General features: G+C 46.2%; 1 protein-coding gene across 1 annotated transcript in view; it reads left to right on the forward strand.

Annotated features, from left to right (window-relative positions):
- Positions 1–26,079, forward strand: part of LOC147748185 (riboflavin-binding protein-like) — a 128,102-nt gene that overhangs the window by 76,245 nt on the left and 25,778 nt on the right. Inside the window, exon 3 of the mRNA XM_086959099.1 lies at positions 22,486–22,585. Within this exon, the coding sequence (XP_086815225.1) occupies positions 22,486–22,585 (100 nt within the window). The remainder of the gene's footprint in view (positions 1–22,485; positions 22,586–26,079) is intronic.

The raw sequence follows: 26,079 nt of genomic DNA on the forward strand, positions 1-26,079 counted from the left end.
TGATGTCCTGAGTTGAAACAATAAAGGAATGCTTCAAGCGGGTCTTTCACATACATTTGTTTGTGACAGTCCTGACATGGTTTAAATCCTGCAGTTCTTGGAGGGATCACATTTCCTCTGAAACTTTTGTGAAGAAGTAATCTTGACAAACCAGCAAGGAAAACTGGGTGTGACACTTCGGATCTGCTTTCAAAGGTGCAGAAAGAAAGTAACTGATGTCAGCGGGCAGGGGTTGCGATTATATGCGGCTCCGTTCATCACTTCTGGGGGGGAACGAAATCCATGTGAACCCACACAGTGGGACCTACTGGCAGACAGGAGCCCTGCTGTGTGGAAGTTACCAGGACCAGTCTGGCGCTAAGGGTGATGACTCTGCCTTTATAAGAACTGCAAGTTATCAAAAAAGAAACTTATCCACATGACTCATGCTACATTACTTGGGAGTTCTGACACATTATGTATCAGCGAAAGATACACGTCCTCCTCATAGTCACACAAGTGCAGTCCAAGTAAGATTTGCTAGCGAGAACACGGAAATCGCATTCTTTGTCTCATCAGCTGTTTGCCCTGAATAGACTACTTTAGAGGGTTTTCAATGATCCACGTGATTCCTACCTCATCCGCTGCTGACGGGTTTGGGGGTAGTGTTTTGTTATGCTAAGCTGTGCTTTGATATTGTGGAGTATGTTGTCTCTTTTACACCTCGCCCCTTTTCTAAATCCCCATTTTTGCTGGTGGGTGGGAAGTAATGCTTGCCGGAATGCAAGGTTGCTGTCTCCTAAGGGGTGCGATATTAGAAAGTTATTGCGGGTTAAGACCCCAGAGATTCCATACAACATGCCAATAGGAGGCACTCTTTCTACCTTTTTGTATTACAAAATGCAGGCACAATTTTCCACGTTTTTTAAACTGAAAAGTTAATGGAAAACTGACTGCAGCTTTAAGAATTCCCACAGCTACTTCATTCCCATGATGCCCTGTGGTCATACAGTAGGTGGGGTACGGATGCGGAACAGTAAACCAGAGGCTTACAATGAGGCAAACCCCCACACTTGCCAGAAAGGGTGGGAATTCATGCGTTTACACCAGGTGAAGGAGAAGGAGAATCGCCCACTGCTCTCAGAGCAGAGGAAAAATACAAAATAAAATGATAACATGGTTATTATCATTTTTTTTCCGTAGCTGCTGGGCTGTGTTAGGGCAGGGTTGGCTGGTTTCACGGGGGGGGGAGGATTGGTGGGCACTCTCTAAGTGCGCATGATGGTTTGGTCAGCCGTCTTGGGACAGCCAAACATCCAGGCGCACTTTGCATGTTCTCCACTGGCTATAATACACAGCTTGGGTGGAGAACATGCACAGGCTCCCTGTCCCCTCTGAGCGCAGCATTGTGATTGGCTTAGGGGTGCTTGTATGCTTCCCGCTTCTGGGACTCGCCAGGAAGATAAGCAACGATGGCGGCTAGACAGCAACTGTGAAAAGGTACGTGTTTTTTTTGGGGGGGGCTTCAAGCCCTGCCACCCCACTTCCCTGTCAGTTTACACTACTTTGTGTCACCTGTCTGAGGCGAAGGGACTTCAAAAGGGAGGTCCAAATGGTGGCACCTAGAAAGTGCAAGCCCCATCCCCCGTACCACTTGTATTTTATTGGCATCATCAGTAGGTAGTTCTGGGAAGCCAGCCACAGGCAACTTGTAGAAAGGTATAGGAGCACTAGTTTGTAAAGGGTTAGTGGTCTGCATGGCTGTATGGACCAAGCATGTGTACATTCTCTCAGCTTCAATTTCAATTTGATCCTGGAGCACTTTTACAAATTGCTGTCCGTTTAGACTCTGGCCCACACTGGTCAATACTCAAGTTTAAGAACATGGTGAAACCCATATAATCTCAACTCCATTGCTACAGAACTTTGAAATTGCTGTATGACTTAAAGAGTCTCCTATAGTGGGTTTTCCACGAGATTAGAAGTTTATATGGTCAGTATATGATGCATTGCTTATTCTGTCCTACTCCTAAATCACATGATCCCATCAAATGATATTTGACATATGGTTGATAGAACATCCTGGCAAAAGCTAAAATCCCATATCTAGGCGTGGCTTGTAAGATTAAATTACACAGTGTCATTCTGTGAGGTCTTGACTATTTCTTTGAGCTATGCAAAGGGATATATTTGATACAGGCTCTTGCTCTTCAAACAGTGAGGACATGTGTGAGTTTATGCGCATTGAATTTCAAGATATCTACTTTACACTAGACCATTCCTCCACTATTTGGCAACAATGGTCATCCTCAGTGTTAGAACTGGCTATTCCTGGTTGGCTAAGGCCGACGCCAAAGCTAGGCAGAAACCACCATTCTAGTCAGGGCAAGGGAGTCACACGCCAAGATAACTCCTGCTCACCCCCTTGGTAGCTTGGCACGAGCAGACATGCTTATCCCGGAGGCAATGTGTAAAGCATTTGCTCCAGCACACAACAGCAACAACATCCTAGGCACACCACAAAAGGAACTCCACACAAGGTTATATAAAAATAACTTCTGTATTGTAAAAACACATCAGATAGAAGTCACACATGTACATTGTGCCAACTGGCACGGGCAATATTCAAAAGGGATTATTTACAGGACAGGGCCACATGGGCCACTGTCAGAATCAACACTTTTAGAAATAGCACTTCTAGAACTTAGAATAAGTATAGCACAAAATAACAGTTATAAATCACAACCAGTAACTACTGGGAACAGGTAAGTACCACCTACGCAACCCTAAACACCTTAGGAGAATGTCACGCAGGGAACCAGGACCTCACTAGGACCACCTGTACTAGAAAGAACAACCACCTAAGAATAAAATACATTTAGGGGTATAGGTAAGAACACATTACACATGATGCAAAACCAACATTCAGAGGTGTAGGGAAGGGAAAACACATGATGCATAAAATATACATTCAGCGGTGTAATAACAAGGCACATGATGCATCAAAAACACATTCAGAGGTGCAGGGAAGGAAAAACACATGATGCATAAACCATCACATTCAGAGGTGTAAAATCAAGGAAGACACATGATGCCTAAAAACATTCAGAGGTGCCCGAACATAACTCAATAGTGCAAAAACACATGATGCCTAAAAACATTCAGAGGTGTAAGATCAAGGTGCGTAATCATATTAAATGCATTACATTTCCTAGCACCACATCACATTGCGCAAAACTCACATTAGGCAATTACCCTCACATAGATAATCACATTGCGCTTTAAATAAAATCACATACCAGCCCCCATCTAATAAAGGGACTAAAGAGCCCTGTGTCCAGAATGTCAGGGCACGCTGCCAATGCAGCGCCAGGCAGGGGTGCGCCACTGGCGCAAAACCTAAACGTTGCAGGTGCCCACTACTTGCTGGGCACCTGGGAACATCACAAGACCTAAACGGTGCAGCTGCCCACTAATTGCTGGGCAGCTGTGAAGCAGAACTGCGACAGGGGCTGTCACTAGCCCCTAGAATAAATCTGCGCCCTCTGTTGGAGCCCCACAGGCTCTGAACTGCGCACGTTGAAGCCACACAGGCTCTGGACATCACACATGCCCCAAACGTTGGATCCACACAGGCTCTTAAACAAATACTGTTGTCAAATGCTGGAGCCACACAGGTTCTTGAGACTTAATGGGGCGAGGGAGCCATCTAGCTTCTTAAGGCGAACATGCCCTTGAGCCACTCAGGCTCTTTAAAACAACTATGGCCCCTCTTTAGAGCTTCGTGGGCTCTACCAACTCAAATATGTCCCGGAGCCCCTCGAGGCTCGAAAAACCACTTACCCCCTCGTTGGAGCCATCTGGGCTCGGGAAGAACGGTGTGGCGGCCCACTGCCATTCGGGGCCGCTCCAGGAATATGCCCCCTAAGCCTCGTGAACTTGTAGCAAAAATGCCCCCCTGGAGTCGGAGTCCCAGTCGGGGACTCAAGATAGTACTGTGCCTGCCTTAGGCACTCCGGATCATGCCCAGAGTTCCCCCCAGCCTGTGTCACTCACCGGGCTGTTTTCTACGAGGACTCCGCTTTTCTTCCGGCTGCTTCCTGAGAGCTCCCGCTCCTCGGGGCTCTCTGTCCACACTCCTCCTTCTCTGGGCGAGTGCACCGGGGCACAGAGTAGGCTCCTGCCTGCTCCGGTGCTACAAACAGCCGCGACTCTTCCGTGGGAGGCGGGGTAGGCTCCCGCCCTCCTACTTCCGGTTCCGGTTGTCCCGGAGGCCCGCCCCCAGCCTGCCTGACTTCCTGGTCGCGGGCCGGGCGGCGATGATCGATTGTCCCGGGCTGCGGCGGTGATCTCCGGGGCAAACGAGGGGTAGGCTCCCTCTCCAAAATCAATATTAAAGCGAGGTAGGCACTCGCTAGCACGAAAGAAGCGCTTCTAAGCGCCAAAGGCAGATGAAGCGCTCCCCAGCGCTACGACAGTCACCAAAGCGCTTCCAGGCGCTAGGAGCAGAGCAAAGCGCTATTAAGCGCTGGGGACCATAGGAAAGCGCTCCCAGGCGCCAGGGCAACAGAAAGTCACAAAAGTCCTTCAGGAATCCAGGGGCTGGGCAGGGCCCAGGGAGGCAAGCCTTCCCCTGGGCCCAAGCAGCAGCACGCCCCTGGCAGGATTCAAGTTGGCAAAAACAAGAAAATTTTTAGAGTGTCACAGCACCCTTTTTATACCCAAAATCCTTTGTCTAAAGGGTGCAGGCAGTGTGAGAACCAGCTAGAACTGGTTATAGGGAATTCCTTTCACTGGCCAGGCTAGGGACATCAGACGCACCCCAGGGGGTGGAGCCAGCATTGTGTGGGGAAAACCCAGCCTCATTCAGGACCCTCAAACCAGACGGTCAATCCACAAGCAGGCCCAGGCTCACTCCTCCTCTCACATCAGCATGCTAAACACTCCATTCACCACCGGGGCAGACCCTCCCAGACTCTTGGAGCCAGGTTAACCAGCCAGCCTCAGCCAATCACACGCCAGACACAAATTACACAAATATGCCAACTTCTAGAAGTGGCACTTCTACACTAGACACAATCATGCCGCATATACCATTGCGCAGCATTCAATCTCACGAGTTCGCACATACCAAACTCGACCCTGCACTCCCCACACATCAGGAACTACCATGGGCATACATATTCCCCATTCATTCCTATGGGAGGGCAGGTCACTCTCACCACACACACAGAGAGCTCACGCACTTTACACTGTACCACAGTGAAAAAGTGCGCAGAGGCCTAAAATCACCAACACCAGGTCACAGAAACAGGATAGGGAAAAGCAAAAAGTCTCGGGGTGAACCTGCCAAAAGGGCCGGGTTCAACACTCAGTATATGGTAAAAAGTTGGTGGAACAAGCTTTTCTCCCCCCGTTATTCAATGATCTGTCGACTCCTGGAGCACAATGTGCAGGAATGGACGACTCCTGGACCTATTCCTGACAGTAGTAACCTTCACAGAGCTGTGCTGGCTGATAAAGAAGGGGTTATTAGACGAGCCTTCCTACTTCTTTTCCAAAAACTTGTATGTAGGTGAAATTTGTAGTGTGCGAATCTAGCCAAAAAACCGCCGAACGCCATGCACGGTCAAAGGCAAACATACAGTCAACAAGCGATAGAAAGGGTAGCTGGTTATTGGATTGTTGCAGCATTATGATGTAGTATTTTTAAACAGGTATATCTTCAACTTGGACATAGTTTTGGTAGTTTTTTTGTCTTGGCTGGGTTAAAGCAATTGAACTGAGAAAGCATTAAAGAAAGAGACAATCTTAATCTCTTCCTGCTCTCTGCATCTCTCCAGAAAAGACATTGAAGTCAGCAGGTGGTACAGGTCTAATACGTGGTAGCTCCAAAGAGGAGGGATCCTGCAATCTGAACAGGTTTTGATTGGTACACAACTTCAGATTTCTTCACACATAGACTGACACCTTCACAATCAATCAGAAATCAACGCACCAGTACTTTCAGGGACCCAATGATGTTTCTGTGCTCAGCACAATGGAGACGTATCTCAGTGGTGTCTCAACATTCATAATTGTCAATAACTGTTGGAATTCAAGTGGAGCAAGGGTAGATCTTGCCCTCAAAGCAAAAATCAAAAGTTATGCTTGGATACAAGTTTTAAGGGAGACAAAGAAGGCAGTGAGGGTTTCATACTGAACCATCACACCTCGTAGGGATGAAGCGAGGGTATTTACCCTCTGGTTCAATCGCAAAGATTTTCAATTTTCCTGAAGGAAACAGAGAAAACTTCCTTTGGAGCTGAATGGTGAAAATACATATGAGACATGGTCGACTTAAGAGTTTTGATGGGGTGAAGATTCAATTATGGATTGGAGTCTTGGCAGTGGGCGGAAATATTTCAAATTATGGGTTTCCTTAGCCTAGGTAAACATTTCCAACAGATGGATTATTTCTCATGCCCTCGGCATACTGATCTTAAAAGTTTTAAATGATTCGCTGTTATCTTGCTTGTGCATGCAACTTTCCTCCCTCGTATTTACCAGAGACAGTCATTTGCGTGGACCAAATGCCACAGAACTGCGTGTTTTGAGGACAAAGAATTCGGCATTTACCCCTCATGAAAGAAGGAATGTATGTTAAATGCACCCCCGAAAATGCACCATGGTCAGAGAAGGTAATCTTAAAGAAAAATAATAAGGGTGCTCAGCACAGGTCTGAGAGGCCCAAATGCATGCCAGATTTTCAGGATAATGTTGTAAAACTAATTTCCATAAAGTAAAAGCACACAATATTATTGTGAGATAAGAATATCACATTTTTAAGAGAATGCAACATATTGCATTTTTCCAATTTCTAAATCTGGAATAAACAGATGTCCTAATGCCAAATTTAAGGCATACCGTTCACCCGCCATGGAAGGATAGAAGGCTTGGTCTGGGAAAGCCTGGACTCTAACACAGATATATGGCCTCCAGAACACCACATTTGTCAGTGGCCTGAGTCATCCTATTAGCATAAGTCAGTGGTTAATCTGAACATCTGGCGTGGCGCTCGCACCCCTGGATACAGACCGGGTGCCGATAGGCTATCAACACAGAAAAGCAATGCAGTGAAAAAAATGTCTAACAATATTAATAAATCCTACAGTCATGGGGATAAAAAGAAATCTGTGGCCCTCATTATGAGTAGGCCGGAGGTTTCCGACCCCTGCACAAACTCTTGATTGTGCAGTTTACCACACCTGGTACAATGAAGGCCGGACCCTTTCTTAAATTTTGGAAGATTAATTTAACATGGGATATGAGTACGGTATTTACTGTGACATACGGATTTTGGAGCAGAAAGCACCAAAATACACGTTATTTCCCAAAAACGAATACTAATAACTAACATGTTAAATGTGGGCGAAAACCGCAGTTTCAACAAAACCTGGCAGCGCGCACAACGTTATTTTAGGGGGAAACGCTGTGCGCGGCCAGGTCTTGTCTCACTTCGGCGTTCTCAGACTGCTGAGACGCCAACTATAGTTCTCTGGCGAGAACGCGCTTTCAGCGCGTTACTAGCCGAGACCTAAAAAGGAGTGTCCCAGCAGCAAATTCCATCTGCCAGGCATTCCCCAAAGGAAAAAATAGTCAAATAAAAAAGATGACACACCAGGAAGAGGTAGGGAGAAATAGTGGAGAGGGGGTAGGCAGTGGAAAGTAAATGCTGATGAGTGGCGAGAATAACAGGGTTTAGGGTGGGGGAGCAATAGAGGGGGCTGAGGAGCTTAAATTATTAAAAAAGGGAACTGTGTTTTTAAAAAAAAGACAGAAACAAAAAGCCCAGCGGGTAAAGAGATTCAACACGAAGAAAGCAAGGTGACACAGGGATGCGAGGAGAAAGCAGAGTAAGAAAACAAATGCACTGTCATGTAGTGCTAAAGGCAAAAGTAACAAGCATTGGCCACGGCAAGAGGGTTTCTATTTGTAACCTTCTGCCTTTGGCAATACCTTTTAATGATGTTGTACCGCTTCAACAAAATGCTGTGCAGTATGACTAAAATAAAAAAGGTGCAATAGCGCAGCTGCAGCAGATGCTTCATTTTGTAGGCAACAGCCTACAAAATGATGCGAGTACATTTTTTGCTTCTTTACCAAGCCTAGTTGGATCGGTAAATAAAATACAATGAAAAAAAAGAAGTAGCAGAAAAGCACTTTTTTTAGGCAGTAGGGCAGGCAACAATTTGCTGCCTGGTCCTCCCGCCTGCCCCACAAGATAAATAACAAAAAAAAGACTGTGGGCATGGGGGGCAATGGATTTGCAAATCGGGATGAATCAGCACATGTGGGAGAGCTACACGATATTGGTGGAGAAGCACACGAGTGAGCTAGCAACACTGTGTGGGATAGAAAGGGAGTTTGATGGGGAGAAGCACGAGAGAGCGAAAGCTGGTAATACAAGGTAGATTGCAACACGGAGGGTGGAAGCAGGTATTTGACATGGAGGAGAAGCAAATGAGGGAGAGAGCTGGGAAACACATGCACTCTCAAGGACTGGTTAATCACAAAGAAAAATGCAGTTCCCTATAAGCGAACAATGGAAGATTAGGAGCCAGCCAGTCAGAGAGAAGGCAAAGAGGCAATGCACCAGGGGAGGGAAAAACACAAAATGGACAACCTGGAACAAGGAAAGCCATTGGATAAGAAGCAAATAAACGAGAGGGACAATAAAGCCCACCAATGGTAGGTAAGGTGGGGGCGGTGGCTATACTCCCCTATACTTTCTTAGTAAGCCCACAATATTTTTTTTTCCACCCCGACAGTTTGGCCGCTGGGCTTGACAGCTAGGCTTGACCTAAAAAATTGTTCACTGAACATGAGCTGTAGATAGTTACAAGTCATCCAAACAAAAGAAGGGTAAAGAACGGGTACTTCAAAGAAAAGGAAAGAAAGCTACTGAACAAAACACAAGTAAAGAGTGACAAATACGCCAAGCAATAGTAAGCCATGCACTTGCCCAACGTTCACTATAACTCAGGGGTCTCCAAACCGGTCCTGGGGGGCCGGATCCATGCCAGATTTTTAAAATTACTACATGTATCTCAATGGGGATATCCAAAAAATCTGGCATGGATCCGGCCCTCCAGGACCGGTTTGGGGACCCCTGCTATAACTATAAGTATTTTCCCCAATAAATCTTTATCAACACAGAAATCACTGATGTACATTTATTCTTACATTAAATTTTGAAACGTTTTCTCTGAGCTCCTTGCGTTAATTTTGTCTCTGGTATTACAAATCTCGCACCAAGCTTGTGAATCGCACAGACTTCCGCTTTTCAAAGAAAGCTTATCTTTTCATTTCTACACATCTCCCCAGCGCAGTGCACAGAGAAGCATATAATACCCCCATCATCCGCTAAGAGCTGAGGCAACATCACAAAACCTGACTTACAAACCATCCTCTTGTTTGAAAAACAGATATGGGATGCAGGGTGAAATGAAATTAACACTGTGTCTGACAGAGAAGGGCGGTGCCTCTCTGAGATCTCTGCTGTCCTAATGCAATCTTTAAACTGTTTGCCTATGAAGAAACCGCCGGGATTAAAGAAGTACTTCAGATATACTGTAGATTTTATTATGTGAAATTATGATGCAAGACAATCTATTTTTCTAGTTGTGCATAAAAAGGCCACCTTGGTAAACACAATCCTGGCCCAGTACGTGAATTATTGCAGAAATGCAGCTTGTCAGGAAATTCGTGACAAGCTTTCTGTTCCCTTGACCAATGTGGACTAACTCTCCTCACATTGTGGTTGTGCACGGATACAACAGCCCAGATAGCAATACCTTGTCAAGAAAAAAACAGTATTGGCAAAACCCAATAAATCTCGCCTATGTCTTAAAAAACACAGACAAAGTGAAACAGTGGAGCTTTCTTGCTTTGTCAATGCTTTTTCCACATGGCTGAAATGTAAAAAAAGGAAATTTTTAAAAAGCACTATGACGCAGTCAGCGTTGACTGCATCTTAGAGGTTTATTTTTTTACTTTCAGCCATGCACAGCAGCACTGCTGTAAAACATGTCTAAAAAACAATGACACAGCCAATGGATTTCAAATAGGCGAGACCGTGTGACTTTGCCAATGCTTGTTAGAAAGAGCTGGTATTGCACGCAGGGGACACGAGTGTTATCGCCGTTTTGAATCATCAGCTTTGGTGAAACAGTTAATCTATTTGAGTTCCGCTGACTAAATTCACAGTGGCTTCTAAAGGAGCGTGCACGGTTGCACGCACTCCCTGAAAGAATTTAAATTAAGTTCTACATGATTTCATAGTTCAATATGTCAGCGGAAGTGGCCGATCATTTGCCTATCTTTGCTGCTCCCCCTTTCCCTGTAATCACATCTTGCATCGAAGTACATTTTCAAACTGTCACGGACCCGCCGCTGCTGCCGGGATCCTCTTCGTTACCACAGTCAAGCAGAGTCCTAGGCGGTTCTCTGAGGCCTCAGAGTCATAATCTAATCTTTGTGCTCAAGGCACCTCTCCTATCGTGTAAGAGCAGCAAAAAACATCTTGCGCAGGATCCTACTGAGTTTTCCACTGATCATGGCCAAGACCATACAGTGTCCGCGAGAAGATGGTGGCTGCAGAGTTGTCCCCGCCTAAGGCCGTACCAAGCGTTAGAGGGAAGCTGGTGGGTAGTGGGTAATCTGCCCACGCTCATATCGGCTCCAAGTCGTCAGTGGGACATTGAGGGTCTGTACAACATTGCCCCTCCCGCAGGAGAGGCGCTGGGATTCCCACAGGGAGATGGGAGTGATGAGCTGTGCCTTAGATGGCTCTGTGTGCCACAGAGGCACTGGGACTCCAGCAGAGAGCTGGGGCAAAGAGCACTGCCTTATATCACACGGTCTACCAGGGAGGTGCCAGGTTTCAGTCTAGCTGCTGTCCTGGAGTCTGTGTTGGGGAAAGGTGCAGGGGGATGGGGGAAACAACGACGGTGAGAAAGGGCGGGGGGGGGGGGGGGGGGGAGGGGGGTGGCCTTAAGCGACAATATGGGAGCGGGGAGAGATGGGACAACAAATAGCAATAGGGTTAAGAACGCTGGAGAGGGGCCGGGCCAGCAAAGTGAGTGACATACATTTTTAAATACAACAATTCTTATTTCAAAAAGCAACTACTCACATAGTACAGCATATATTGGTAATGCTTGTGCATTTATAGAAACATTTGAAAAAAGTGACTTATGTGACCCCAGTGAAGTGACCATAACCAACATGTAATAAAACACAAGTGACTATATTAAGGACTGGTTATTGGAATGAAAAGGATGTCTTTGTGATTCTGATTCAATGTTTCAGATTAAGGACCAGAGTTTTTTCTATTGATTTCAAGACTATCTTTATTGGTTGCCGACGACGTTTCGACCCCACTGAGTGTATAGGGGTCTCATCAGGACGGAGAGTTCTGGGGACTACTGGTGCTTAAGCTCCTGTCATAAGTACCAAGACTTAATGGCAATTTCTATAATGGTCCGCACCCTCAAATTCACTGAATCCGGCGGACTAGTATAGGAAAGGTGAAATACCATGCACAGAAGATTCTGCATAAGGATACCTGCTGCCCTCTGTGTAATCCCTAAATCCTCTTGGGTGTTGTGTGTTGTTTCTTTTTTATTAAACGTTCTCGCTTAAAAAATGAGTGGTGTGTGTGAATCTTCCTTGTAGGGGGCCTCAGAAACATAGCCCCTAAGGCTAGAGGATGTAGCTTTATGGCTAGAGCAGTCGACGTCGAAGCTAGGGAACTGAGTTCGAGTCTCGGCAACGACGTTCAACATCCTGTGATTCTGGGGTTGTGTGTTGTTTCTTTTTTATTAAACGTTCTCGCTTAAAAAATGAGTGGTCTGTGTGAATCTTCCTTGTAGGGGCCTTAGAAACATGGCCCCTAAGGGGAGAGAATGTAGCCTTATGGCTAGAGCAGTCAACGTCGAAGCTGGGGAACTGAGTTTGAGTCTCGGTAACGACGTTCAACATCCTGTGATTCTGGGCAAATCACTTAATCTCCATGTGCCTAACAAAAATGAATGTGTCCTCATGTAACGAAACTGGTGCTTTGTAAAGCGCTCAAATATATGTTATCTTCGGGTCTAGTTCACGCTATATAAAACTCAAAAAATAAGATGACATATATTTTTTACCAATGTGCAAACTACTGGGCATTCGCCAGGGCAAAGGGCATTTTAATGGTATCACTATAATTACGCTGCCTTTTTTCAGGATTTTGAGCACTAATCACCAGAAAGGTGGGACCAAGGAGGAGATCTGGGTGGTGGAGGCAGCACCCTGGAGGAGTGAGTTGTGGTACCTTCCGAGCGACACAAGCCGGGCCAAAAGATGTAGGCCTGTGGTCTCAATAAGTTAGTATCCTTGCACACACTGCATGGAGGGTCACACCGCATGTGAATCCGGGCCCCCCATCGCCTCGACAGCCACCATCTCCAAGTCTCTGCTAGAAACGGGCTCTTGAGCCTCACACGAACTCAACCTTTGCCCTAGAAACACTAGCTGGGAGTTGGGGTGACTTGGTGACGCGCTTTTTCCTATAAGTCCCATTTGTCACCGGGCCAACCAGGCAAATCCCTGCAAGTGATCGGAGGGGGCAGGGTCCGATGGACAGCAGGCCAGGGGGCCAAGGGTCAGCACCTGTCCAGACGCGAAGCCAACTGCATTGTAATCTCACTCCTAATCACATCTTCTAAGGCATCCTCTCGCGGGGCCTCACAAGCCAATCACTAACAAGAACGACAATGTATACAAACTGCACCCTCTCGATGCACCAGGCACCTCACTCCGATGCGCACATCCTTTGATTCGACCCCACTCTAGTGCCCGATCCTAACCCCAGCACCATCTGCTGCTGCATCACTGAACCACCGCTCCGGCAGATGTCACTAGACTTGCATCACCCTCTGCTATTCTAGTGCGGGAGCACATACACCCCTCTATCAGTGCACCCCATCCTATTCACATCCGCCAAACCGCTCCCCGCCACTAATGGGGCATCCTGCACACCCCGCAACAAGAGCTGGAACAACCCACTCCCTCCTGAAGCAACAGGCAGCTCTATCACCGATCCTGCCCTACAGCACCCGGTGATGTACATGGTACATATAGAAGTGCAGGTGCTCACTATTTGGAGTACTGCTTTGCTTCTGAGTAAAGTGCCGGTACTCCCCCATTAAATGCATTGCAGCAGTGCTGAGAAGTGCTGGTACTCTCCCTTTCAAATTAAAATAGTAAATGTTCTCAGTACCGGACAGTAGCAGCCCATGTAAAGCACTGACCGACCCTCTGCTGTCCCATTGCTTGGACCCACACCCAGCTCTGCCTGCTCACCACAAACGTGCCCCCAGATATTCTGTGCTGCACCCTCACAGAGCACTGTTGGGGCACCCAATCCCCCGCCCCCCAGTATCTCCTACTAATTTAGTAATAGAAAACACACAAAGCTCCGGCACTCCAGCTCCAACATTCAACACCCCTCCATTTTTATGTCTCGTAGAGAGACCTATTGCCGCCCATCCACAAAGCTGACTTTTTACGATGATTTTTTTAACAGTTCACGTGAATCACGTGACCACAAGCTCCTCGTGCACGAGCTTGCATTCGATCATCAAAGGCACACAAGCTTCTCCCAGCAGGCAGCCCACCCCCCTCCCTCTCCATATGGTCGCTCGAGTTGCAGGCAGCCCACCCCCTCCCTCTAATCCCACATCTTCCCCGAGCCTTCTGCCTATCAGCCTCCCTCCCACCTTCCCCCTAATTGCTTTAATTTTCACAGCCTCAAGGCCGTGAGCTACTTCAAAGAGATCCGCTCCGCAGCTAATCAGCCTGCCCACCCCCTCCCTACAGTAGTTTTTTTGTTACGTGCAAGGAGTTATACGGCTGATGACCTAGCAGTGTGACACTTTGGGAAGAGGATCTTTTTTTCTGTTTACATACTTTGTGCCTTTTAACTACAGCATGCCAGTTTGCGGACATGTTACGTTGTGTTATGTTGTCAGCTTTTGTGTAGCGCTTCCCTGTCATGTGTAAGGCCTCGCAGCACACATACTCAAGAAAAAAATGCTGGTGATGAGTTGCTTGTTTCTGACGTACTTCCTGAAGGCTAAATGGAAATGGATCTCTGGCTGTCAACGGAAACCCATGCAAAATGCTACGCTTGTTTTTTATTCACGGTCAGCCTGCAGTTTCGTTTTCAACGCCCCATGTCCATTTCGTGAAGCACAGAAACTACTTAGGTTGAAGTGGGCATACGATACCAACCAGGCTGCTGCTCCCTCGCCAATGCGCTCCCGCCCCGCCCCCCTCCCCCCATACCAACCAGCGCAACAGATGTACTGAGCCGCGGCCACGTACAAACACACACACAAACTGTCAGAGCAGCACATTCCAGACTCATGTCTACAATGGCGATGAGAACAGGTTGGAGCAGCTTGAGTGTCGAAACCAGTTACCAAAGGTGCACTCTGCAAGGAGGCTGAGTAAGTAGGAGCAGGCATCTGCACAAAAGACAGTCTTTCACAAACGTGTGAAAAGCTTCACACTCTGCTTAGCGCAGATTACTGACCAATATACCTTTATGCACAAGACAAGAACATACATCAAGTCTCCAACCGGGCGATGCCACCTACATAGACAAACAGACGAAATGCAGGAGCAGGGAAGAAGCTAAAAAGCTGACGTAATTTTTATTTTTCTCCATTGTTAGGAGTCAATCACGCAACGGTCCCTTCTCTTTAGGGCGAGCGGTAGTGCCTCTTAATGGTTCAGATGGTCGCATGCCTTCAGAGGCACCAGTCTGACTTCAATAGAAATCTGGAGGATTCAAGACCATCACATCAACTCGGGTCCCACATAGTTTAAAACAGAAGACACAAGAAATCATTTGGCAAATACGATCTCAATTTTAGTTGAACTAACTCCTTACAAAAGTAGGTATTACATTATGGGAAAAGCAGACCACCACATAACGATATATATTCGCATCAGACCCGCCACAGCAATGCCGAGAGCTTCACACTTCAAAGGAATGCTCTTCCCCGCCACCATGCCTCTTCTCTCACCCTTTCGCTATCTCCCCCGCCCTCCCACCTTCAGCCTCTTCCTCTGCAGTCTCAGCTGGACCTGCCCTCCTTCACCATTTGTATGCACAGCACACTCTCTCCCCCTCCCTCCTCCTCACAGCGCTACACGAAGGTTGGCACCCCGGCTTGTTGCAGAAGGGTGCTTTACACTGACATCTCCAAACTTAAGTTAAGCGCCCCTAGACTGTACTTCCCATGCTGCGGATGTTTATATTGATTTGTTTGTACTTTGTAAAGTAAGCACGTGTCTTTCTATATGTAAGAACACCTCTTGAATACCAGGGACTTCTTCAATCTGCACCCGACCAAGAGTTTCGTAAGTTAATATTAAAAAAATAAACTCCAGAGTGTTGTAAGAGAAAGGAATTGCAGGCACAGCTAAACATTTTAAAATATTTAGCAGCACTTTATCAAACGAAGTTGGCTGCCGTGAAACATTTTGTAGTTGAACACATAGTAAATGTGCTTCAGGACAAAAAAATTAAGGTGTTTTCATTATGAATTTTACATCTGAACGCCATAAAGGTTTTATAGGTGTGGGGGCTGCAGCACCTCCTTCTCCCCTTCTTCCAGTGCATCTGCTTTCATACCCACAATCCCTTTATGGGATCTAGACATGCACACAATTTTTAAAAAAAAAGTCTCTGACTCTTGGACAGCTGATAGCGACCTTTGATACAGCGCATTGCAGACTACCACTCATCTCCAGGCGCGCCAAACAGGTGTCTGTGTTACCCGACTCAATGGTTCTCGATTCTTTGGCGTCAGAAAGATGTGACGCTAGTTTTAGTCTACAGGTCCCAGGCAAATGTCTCGGGCAATCGCTTTAGTCCACTCAGCTATCCTAGAATATATTTCTCTCTCTCTCACGCTCTTGGTCACTCCCATATCATTCTCCTCTTGCATCCCCCCCTTATTTAGTTTCACTTCCTTTCTAACAATACTATAAAATCTCCTCTCCTCTATCTCCTGACTCTCCCCTCCGCTCAGTCTCTCCACTCTCCCCTCCTCTCTCCTCTCTTCTCCTCTCCCCTTTCTCCCCTCTCCCCTCTCCTCACTCTCCCCACTCTCCCCTCACCACTCTCCCCTCCCTCTCTCACCACCCTCTCACTTCAATCTCCCCTCTCCTCACTATCCTCACTCTCCCCACTCTCTCCTCTCACACCACTCCCTCCACTCTTCCTATATTTCTGTCTCACTCTCTCCTGCCCCTTCACTGTCTTGGCCTCTCCACTCTTCCTCTATTTCTGTCTCACTCTCTCCTGCCCCTTCACTGTCTTGGCCTCTCCACTCTTCCTCTATTTCTGTCTCACTCTCTCCTGCCCCTTCACTGCCTTGGCCTCTCCACTCTTCCTCTATTTCTCTCATTCTCTCCTGTCCCTTCACTGGCTTGGCCTCTCCACTCTTCCTCTATTTCTGTCTCACTCTCTCCTGCCCCTTCACTGTCTTGGCCTCTCCACTCTTCCTCTATTTCTCTCTCACTCTCTCCTACCACTTCACTGTCTTGGCCTCTCCACTCTTCCTCAGTTTCCGTTTCACTCTCTCCTGCCCCTTCACTGTATTGGCCTCTCCACTCTTCCTCTATTTCTGTCTCACTCTCTCCTGCCCCTTCACTGTCTTGGCCTCTCCACTCTTCCTCTGTTTCCGTTTCACTCTCTCCTGCCCTTTACTGTCTTGGCCTCTCCACTCTTCCTCAGTTTCCGTTTCACTCTCTCCTTCCCCTTCACTGTCTTGGCCTCTCCACTCTTCCTCTATCTCTGTCTCACTCTCTCCTGCCCTTCACTGTCTTGGCCTCTCCACTCTTCCTCAGTTTCCGTTTCACTCTCTCCTGCCCCTTCACTGTCCTGGCCTCTCCACTCTTCCTCTATTTCTGTCTCACTCTCCTGCCCCTTCACTGTCTTGGCCTCTCGACTCTTCCTCTGTTTCCGTTTCACTCTCTCCTGCCCCTTCACTGTCTTGGCCTCTCCACTCTTCCTCAGTTTCCGTTTCACTCTCTCCTGCCCCTTCACTGTCTTGGCCTCTCCACTCTTCCTCAGTTTCCGTTTCACTCTCTCCTGCCCCTTCACTGTCCTGGCCTCTCCACTCTTCCTCTATTTCTGTCTCATTCTCTCCTGCCCCTTCATTGTCTTGGCCTCTCCACTCTTCCTCTATTTCTGTCTCACTCTCTCCTGCCCCTTCACTGTCTTGGCCTTTCCACTCATCCTCTGTTTCCGTTTCACTCTCTCCTGCCCCTTCACTGTCTTGGCCTCTACAATCTTCCTCAGTTTCCGTTTCACTCTCTCCTGCCCCTTCACTGTCTTGGCCTCTCCACTCTTCCTCTATTTCTGTCTCACTCTCTCCTGCCCCTTCACTGTCTTGGCCTCTCCACTCTTCCTCAGTTTCTGTTTCACTCTCTCCTGCCCCTTCATTGTCTTGGCCTCTCCACTCTTCCTCTATTTCTGTCTCACTCTCTCCTGCCCCTTCACTGTCTTTGCCTCTCCACTCTTCCTCTATTTCTGTCTCACTCTCTCCTGCCCCTTCACTGTCTTGGCCTCTACAATCTTCCTCAGTTTCCGTTTCACTCTCTCCTGCCCCTTCACTGTCTTGGGCTCGCCACTCTTCCTCTATTTCTGTCTCACTCTATCCTGCCCTTTCACTGTCTTGGCCTCTCCACTCTTCCTCTATTTCTGTCTCACTCTCTCCGGCCCCTTCACTGTCTTGGCCTCTCCACTCTTCCTCAGTTTCCGCCTCACTCTCTCCTGCCCCTTCACTGTCTTGGCCTCTCCACTCTTCCTCAGTTTCCTTCTCACTCTCTCCCGCCCCTTCACTGTCTTGACCTCTCCACTCTTCCTCTATTTCCATCTCACTCTCTCCTGCCCCTTAACTGTCTTGGCCTCTCCACTCTTCCTCTATTTCTGTCTCACTCTCTCCTGCCCCTTCACTGTCTTGCTTCTGTTTATTGTATTTGCACAAATCTAATATCTTGGTCTATTCCTTTTCAATAATCAGGCATTTTTGTTTATTAGGTGTTTATGTTTTTGATTGGTTTATTTATAGGCACTTTCTATCTATTTATTGCCCTCACTCTAGCTATCGCCCTCACTCTATCTATCTATCGCATTCATTCAGCACCACCACTCAGGGGCACCACAGCATCAATCTGTGCAACCATTCAACAACAACTGGTTCAAATATGTTCTCTCAATGTCTCAAACTTTATTACAAATGTCACAAAAAGATGTTAATATTTAACTTCTGTTCTTGGATTTTCGTCACAATAAAATACACTTAACACAATCTTCACAAAAGTTATTTACAAAAGTTTAAGCTATTGCTATTATAAATTACAATAACTTTTATTTAAGTATTAATTATTTAAAACAATTAAAAACCATTGTTATTTGTAATAGTAATACATCTAAGTCACGTAAATACAACACTAATTGCATTACAAATGCTATAGGTGTCACATTTGCGAAAGTTATAACTATTGGCATTCTAAATGACAAAGCTATTCATTTAGCTATTTTCAAAACCAACACAGAAATAAAAAAAATTGTCATTTACAAGACCAATAGCTCAAACTTTCCTAATGCGAGACCTATTGCATTGCAAATGCTTGTTCTACCCCTGTCCCCTCACGGCTCTGCCAATGCAGCTGTTTTCGAGTCCAGGCCTGGGCCCTACAGAGTGCTCCTCGGACCGCTGTCTTGCCCAACAGCGCCCTCTGCGGCTCCTGCTGGACCCACACACGGGCTCTGGGCCGAGCTCCAGCTGGCAGAGATGCCAACTAGGCTAAGATGTAAGAGCATACGCTCGTGGGGTGGTGGGGAGGGAGCTGTAATGGCTCCTAAACTCGTATAAGCTGCTTTAGTTTCTAGTTCTGCTGATTAAGCGATTCAAATAAAGCAAATCGGATGGAAATAGACTCAGAACGGTCAACTTCGATCTGTATGTGGCAGAAGGGACGTAATGCCAGGCACCCAGGGCATCCTGGAGTTTGACAACCCTGCAATGTCCACGGTGAATATCTGCCTAATATTTGTTTATTCAAGAAGTTTAACGAGCTACAAAATGTTGAGGTGAGAACAGAAGGCCGGATTCCATATCAGATTTCATGTTAGGGTGGGTGCTAGGTTACCACTGACACAGTTGGTCTCCGGACTTAAATGTATCAGTAAGGTGCGGTGACACTAGCTCATCCATAGCAAATGGACCTGCACTTTTCTAAGTCGTCCATGAACACCTAGCCACCTTTTGGCCCTGGCGATGAACATAAAGAACAAGTTACTTACCTCTGGTTAACGCCTTCTCTGGTAGAGACTATCTAACTGCATATTCCTCATCTTAGAAAATTCCCCAGCTGGTTTCATGTTGCCGGTCTCCCTACAGACTGCTTAAGAAGGATTTTGGTTTCACCCCCTTGGATTCGACACACACACCAAAGCGCTACAGGGAATATATATATTTTTACAATGACTTGATTTGTAGTTCTGCTGCTCACGTGTGCTCATCTGATAAGGAATGGCCTTCCCAGCTCCATTTGAAACATTCATTATTTTCTTTTAGACAGGAAGTAAACAAAAACTTTATTATTTTAGTTGTGTTCAGACTGCATTAGGTTGTGGGTGCCTCTCTTAGTCTAATAAACCTGCTTTATTTATTACCCTCTGGCTCGGAGGACTCCAAGATTCTGGCTACAAGAGCCACCCATAGGCAAAAGGCAGAGTTGTTGAAAGCATCTCTAGAAAGTTGCCATTTTTAGTCGAAAATAGCCCAAAAAACCTGATGACTTGTCCAAGTTAAGCATGTCGAATTCTGGATTGAAAGAGCCGTTTTGTGAGAGTATGGCAAGTCTGTCTGTCTTCTTGAGATGCACACTGATAATTCCGTACAACCCAAAATTATGAAAGATTAACATTGACAGATTTTCCGAGCAGGATAACTCAGGTCTGTATCATAGACATAAATGTAGCATCATTATTTAGAAATCGAGTATGACTGATAGTCTTGGTGCCGCCTTACCTCTGGTCAGCGGGATGTGCTTTACGGGTTTACATGACGTTGTGCTCTAAGTGGCATGTTCGTTGTGCCTGATTTTTGCTCCACTCTCGTTTGATTCCAGTTAGATTACCATAGAAGTCACTAGGTAAACAGTTTTCAATTCATATGGTGATGAAACTACGATCTGGATCAAACTGTGCCCAGTTGAAGAGTTTGACACGTTTACTGGCACTTGAAGGTTGTACCACCCTCTCCCTTCAGGCAGGTCAGTTATGTATTTTCATTGTCTATTAATATTTAAATTTGCGTCTGCCCAGACTTTATCATGCTCATTTTATAAAGATTAATTTCTTGATTAGCGATCAGCGAATAAAGAGGATAGCGGCTAGTGGTTAGAAACAGGCTGTTATGACTTTATATACAAATATTGTTTTTCTATATCCCATCATATTCTAAGAAGATATTTCAGATTTAATTTTCCAAAGTACTTCTTCAGTTCTTTACTAGTCATTTACTTTGCCATCTAAGTCAAATAAGCATTGATGGAGCCATTCATTCGGGCATTGTGTTATATCGGACGTAGTATATTCGGGATGGATATATCATGCACACCAATACAATGTTGCGCCAAGGTTGCCTGGGAAACACCAGACCAGAAGGAAGTAAAAACACATGTCATACCAGCCACTCTCCATACACCCTGTGGCAGTGGTGCACGTGTACCGTCCCAGGCATGTTTACTTGCTGCCCAGTGTTGGTTGGCTTTCTCTTCTATCTCATTTGAATGCTTCTTATTCAGTGGCTTACTTGCCTTCACTCCATCGAGAATAGCTTTTTTACCATCCTTTTATTGGATGATTTTTGCCGCTTATATTTAGTTAACTACTGTTCTACTTTTTAGGTCTCACCTGAAACAGCACATGCACTGTCACTTGTGAGACATATTGTTTGCTTACAGCGGACCTAATGCCCACCCACTGCTTACCATTGGCTGGCTTCATGGTCTCTCATTTGCATGCTTCAGATGTGTTAGTGCGTGCAGACTTCATTTCCACTTTGTGTGTCTTTCTTCCAGTGGAGCATGGACGCTTTACTTGTGTCCTTCCACTGCTTTTTTTCTGGGCACAACTATTTTCTTTTTGTTTGAGCGGTTGACTAGTGTGCATGGCTTTTCCAGCAGTCTCCCTCATGTACTCTTTCTCCTCCGCCGCGCTTGTGTTGGTATTGCCATACCTGTGTGCTTCTCGCACGCCCTTGCTTGTGCTTATACTCCTCCTGCAGTACTTTTTAGCTGATGTGGTTCTTCCTCCCCTATTCGGCACTGCGCACACTCATCCATTTGTTACCGACCTACCCGCGCCCTTCATCTTTCTCCCCCCAGCAGGCTCTGTGTTGCTTCTCCCCAACCGTGCCCTCACTGCTGATTCCCCCACTTGTGCCTACTGTTTTGCTTGACCGCCTACCCCCCACCCAATATCTTGCTTGACCCCCACCCACCCTCTGTTTTGATTCCCCTTCCATTCGTGTTGCTCCACACGCAGGCACCTTTCTTTTTTCTTTCCATACAACTCAGATCAGCAAGCAAAATGAGAAAAAAGCAATTGTCCTTTTGTCGTTGAGGTATGCGAACATCAAGAAAATGACGACTAGTCGTGTTCAAGGGTTCTTTTTTTTTTTAAGCCATGCTGCCCTGCATCCCCAAAGAAAGTCAATACGCCCCAAAGGAAATCCCTATTGGCTTTGCCAATGCTTGTTAGTATGGTATCTGTTAAATTGGAGAAAGGAAGCAGTCAGTGCCTAGAGCTGCCTCAAAGTGTTACTCACAACGCTTCGATGAAAGAGTGGTCGATGAGTAGTGTTATGTTATCAAAAAGACGCAGAAATTATTTAATTTAGAGGAAACTGGACCTCTTAATGCGTTCAGTGATACAACAGAACACTTTGTCGGTCCGTATCTTTATTTACATTGTTTACCAATTAAAGACAAGTACTATTGTTTTGTAATGTTTTAAGATATCTATAAAAGCGCCTTTTCTAGCTGTTCAGCTCACATTCCAACAAGGGAAGGAAATCCGTGGTTTTGAAGCTAATGCACAGGTGTCATTAATGCCGAGTGCACAGTAATTTTCATATATTTTGTTTAGCTAAAAGAAATACAAATGGGGCCTTTTGTCCAAGTAACAAACTGTTAAATCGATATCACGACTGAGATTAGCAGAAACAGAGCATAGAAAGGTGGCTTTGGCATTCTGTGCCCAAAATCTCTTTAGCAGAAGCTGGTTTAATCTGGGTTACATGGTACACAGACAGGGGTCTTCTAAAACACTGCTGATTGTGTGGCTTGGTATGTTGTGTCTAACCTCCCGCCTCTTTGTGTCCTCGGTAGGCGCCTGCTGCTCAGCGGACGTGGCTCGAGAGCTGTCCAGCCTTCCGGTGTCCAGCGTCAACGACATACATTGGAACCGCTGCCGGAGCCTCAGCGCCTCGTAAGTAGCCCGACGGAGGCGGGGTCAGTGGGGTCGCGACCTCTAGCGTCAGGTGGGAGTCTGGAAATGATGCGATTGCAGCAACTCTAGTGGGCCAATAGAACTGGCGCACGCAGACTGCGTAAGAGAAGAGCGACGCAGAGCGGAACGATCCCTGGGAAGGTGTTGGCTGCACATCTGTGACACCTTTGGCCCCTTGTTATCATGGTGTCAGGGCTTTAGGTGGGCCGGTTAAAAAGCAGGAGCTGAGACGGGTGAGGGTCCCTATCGGGCTCGTCGGGGCTCTTCATTTTTGCCCGCACCCCCATGGTGGAGAACAAAAATCTTAACTGCAGCAGTGCCACCCTTCACAGCCTTTGATGTAACTTCAAAGAGACTCTGTATAGTATTTTCACGGTCTCATCATTTCAGAAGAGAAGCATTTTCAATATTGTATACAACAAAGCCACAGTTGTACCATATCTTATGCAACTAATAACCATTGACTACGCCAATAGTCCTGGCTTGTAGGGGTAATGTTACTTGTTATATATGTCTAGATGCAGTGACAGAAAACAGTTGGGAGGCTCACTATGCTCAGCACAGATTTTTAGCTTACATGTTTAAGCAACGCCTTTAAGAGCATCAGCCATGCCCCTTTAAGAGACCCCTCCATTTTTTTCATCCCACTTAAAGCCCTGCATGGTATCATAGCAATCGGGTGACTTGGCACATGGTTAGGTTTCTGGGGTCTCTGTTGGCATATGGAAAGTGTAGTCCAATATCTGTGGGTTTAAGTTGGAGTGGTGTTTGAGGTAATCAGGGATGTCTGGGACTGCAAAATGGTGTACCGTGTGTCAATCTTCCGCATGTCTTCCTGGGCAGGGTGTATGCACGTGAAGACACTTTAGATAGCGTTTAGCATGATGTGCGCAATCTCAATGTCATTTAGGTTTAGATTGGCAGAGTGTGTGTAGTGTCAGGTTTATCTGAGTCTGTACCGGCATGATGTGTGTGCACACTGACAGATTTCTGTTAGTCGATGTTGGTAAGCTGCATGCAGTGCCTGATTTCTTTGCGTGTCTGTTGGTAATGGCACATTTGGTTTCAGGTTTCTTTATCTCTGTGTTGGCATGGTGTGTGCAATGTCAGGTTTCTGTGGGTTTACACTGGTATGTTGCTGGCAGTATCAGGTTGTTGTGGGCCTGTGATGACATGGTTTATGCAGGGTTAGGTTCTTGTTGATCTAAGTTAGCATGATGAACCCAGTGCCAGGTTTCTGAGGGTCTCCAAAGGAATGATGTATATAGTCTAAGGCTTCTCTGAGTCTACGTTGGCATGGTGTGTACAGTGTTATTAGCATTTAGTATAGTGCAACGACTCACTTCTGAAGGAGTATCTTGGCACTTAACAGAGTCAGGACAGAACAGCCGGTCAGAACAACCAGGTTTTCAGATCTTTTTAAACTCGTGCAGTCAGCACAGGAGCAAATATATAAGAGAAGCCTGCTTCAGTGGTAAGGGGCAAAGTATGAAAAGGATCGACCGCCGTATCTGAACGAACAGATACAACAGGGGCACAATAGCAGTTTGTCTTTTGACCTCAGGTTTCTACTGAGCAGTAGTAAGTAAGTTTCTCCCATCGACATACTGGACCCTAACCGGCCAAAGATTTATGTCTCAGACAAAGAAGTTTGAACAGGCATCTTTTCCTGTCTGGGAGCCAATGGAGAGCAATAAACGAGGAGGCGATGGTAAACCTAGAGGAAGTTTGTTAACCAGACAGGCAGCTATATTCTGAGAGATAAGGGACTCATTGGATGTTAACCGTAAGGGATTTCCATAGTCAAGACAACTGTTTATTGAAGCTTGAGTAAGCGGTCTGGATCTTAACAGGAACCACTGAAATACTTTCCTGAGCAAGAGCATGGCGTCAAAGAATGCGCCACAAATGGACATACCCTTCATGGGCAGGTTCTCGTCAAGGAAGACACCAACATTTTTAGCTGTCTTTCTGGAAGACGGCGCTGATCCTAGCTCAGTGGGCCATCAATCATCCAACAAATATGTTTGAGCTTTTCCGAACAACAGGATCTCCGTCTTGTCTCCACTTAGCTGTAGAGAGTTAAGGGTTATCCATGTGGCAATTTTTTTCATGCAGTTGATAAACCTATTTAACATTTTCTGGGTTTTGCCCAAAGGAGATGATTAATTGGGTAACATCTGCCTAGGAGAGTATTAAAAAAAAGACGTAACTATCTGGGCAAGGGACGCCATATAGATGTTAAAAAGAGTGGGGCTCAAGGACGATCCTTGGGTCACCCCTTACCCAGAGGTAATATCTCTAAATGAAAGGTGTCAAAGGAGACATTTGGGTCCTGTTGTTCAGAAAGTCTTTAAGCTAGTCTAACGCTGTCCCCTTGATACCTATCATGTAGTTGTTAAATAAAGATGGAATGCAAGACAGTATCAAACGCTGCTGACAAGTCAAGATGGACCAACATAGCCTATGTAGGAAGGTGGAGTATTATGTGTTGATGCTGGTTAGGCTTCACCATGCAATACTCACAATACTCCACAGATGGCCCTTGGATGCGCAATAATAAATCCTTAGCTCAGTCCTGGTAAAGTGGCAAAGAGAAGTTAGGTTTTACTAGAGGAACATGTGTTAAGCATTTCAGAGTACCAACATGGACAATAAGTAACTGACACGACTCGAAAGAAATCCAATACAAATTTATAAAAATAAGGGAGATTTTTATATTAATGTAGACATCAAAATGAAGTCAATCGGATGAGTGTAATAGGAGTTGTGGATTTTAGAAGCAACATTTAATCAGTGCAAAATGTTGTCATTGCAGTCAATGGGAAAAAGCACTAGTGACAATTCGTCACTTGCAGGCCGAGTTGCATGGAGCCCAAGGAGGGTAAATGTGATGCGGGTCCTAGGACCAAGCCATGACAGTCAATTCGATTTTATGTGTCTCAAGAAGCCTGGGTCCAGAGTTATCCTGGCTGTCCTTGGTGCTGAAGCGGGAGCCAACGTGGAGCCTGTTTTACCATTTACACAGTGCTGGTGGGGAACCGGGTGCAAAAGTCTATAACGAAGCCGCTGCTGATGTCGGATGAAGGTTTTGCAGGGTTCCCCTGATGTGCAGCGTCAAGTAAAGGGCGTGGTTGCTGGCTTGATGAGCAATAAGTCTTGGCAGCAGTACTAAGGTCAGCAGAAAGTCAATTCGACGTTCAGAGGAAACCGGTAGCTTCCTGAAACTTGCTGGAATTCACGACTACGTTTCCCACAATGCATTGAACTATCTACTCTTGGGGGCAATCCCTTAAAGGGCCTGAAGGCCAGCAATTTCTTGGTTCTGGTACGTTGTTTTTACCTGTGGGGTGCAGGGGACTAGTGTCATTAGTCCAGAGGATACTGAAGTTGTATTTGGCTCTCAAAGAGGTCCCTCTGTCTAGGAGACCCAATCTTTAGTCCAGGACGAGTCGCAATCGTGAAGTACCAGG

Source organism: Lissotriton vulgaris, chromosome 1_1, assembly GCF_964263255.1.
Source record: "Lissotriton vulgaris chromosome 1_1, aLisVul1.2, whole genome shotgun sequence".
Classification (NCBI taxonomy): domain Eukaryota; kingdom Metazoa; phylum Chordata; class Amphibia; order Caudata; family Salamandridae; genus Lissotriton; species Lissotriton vulgaris.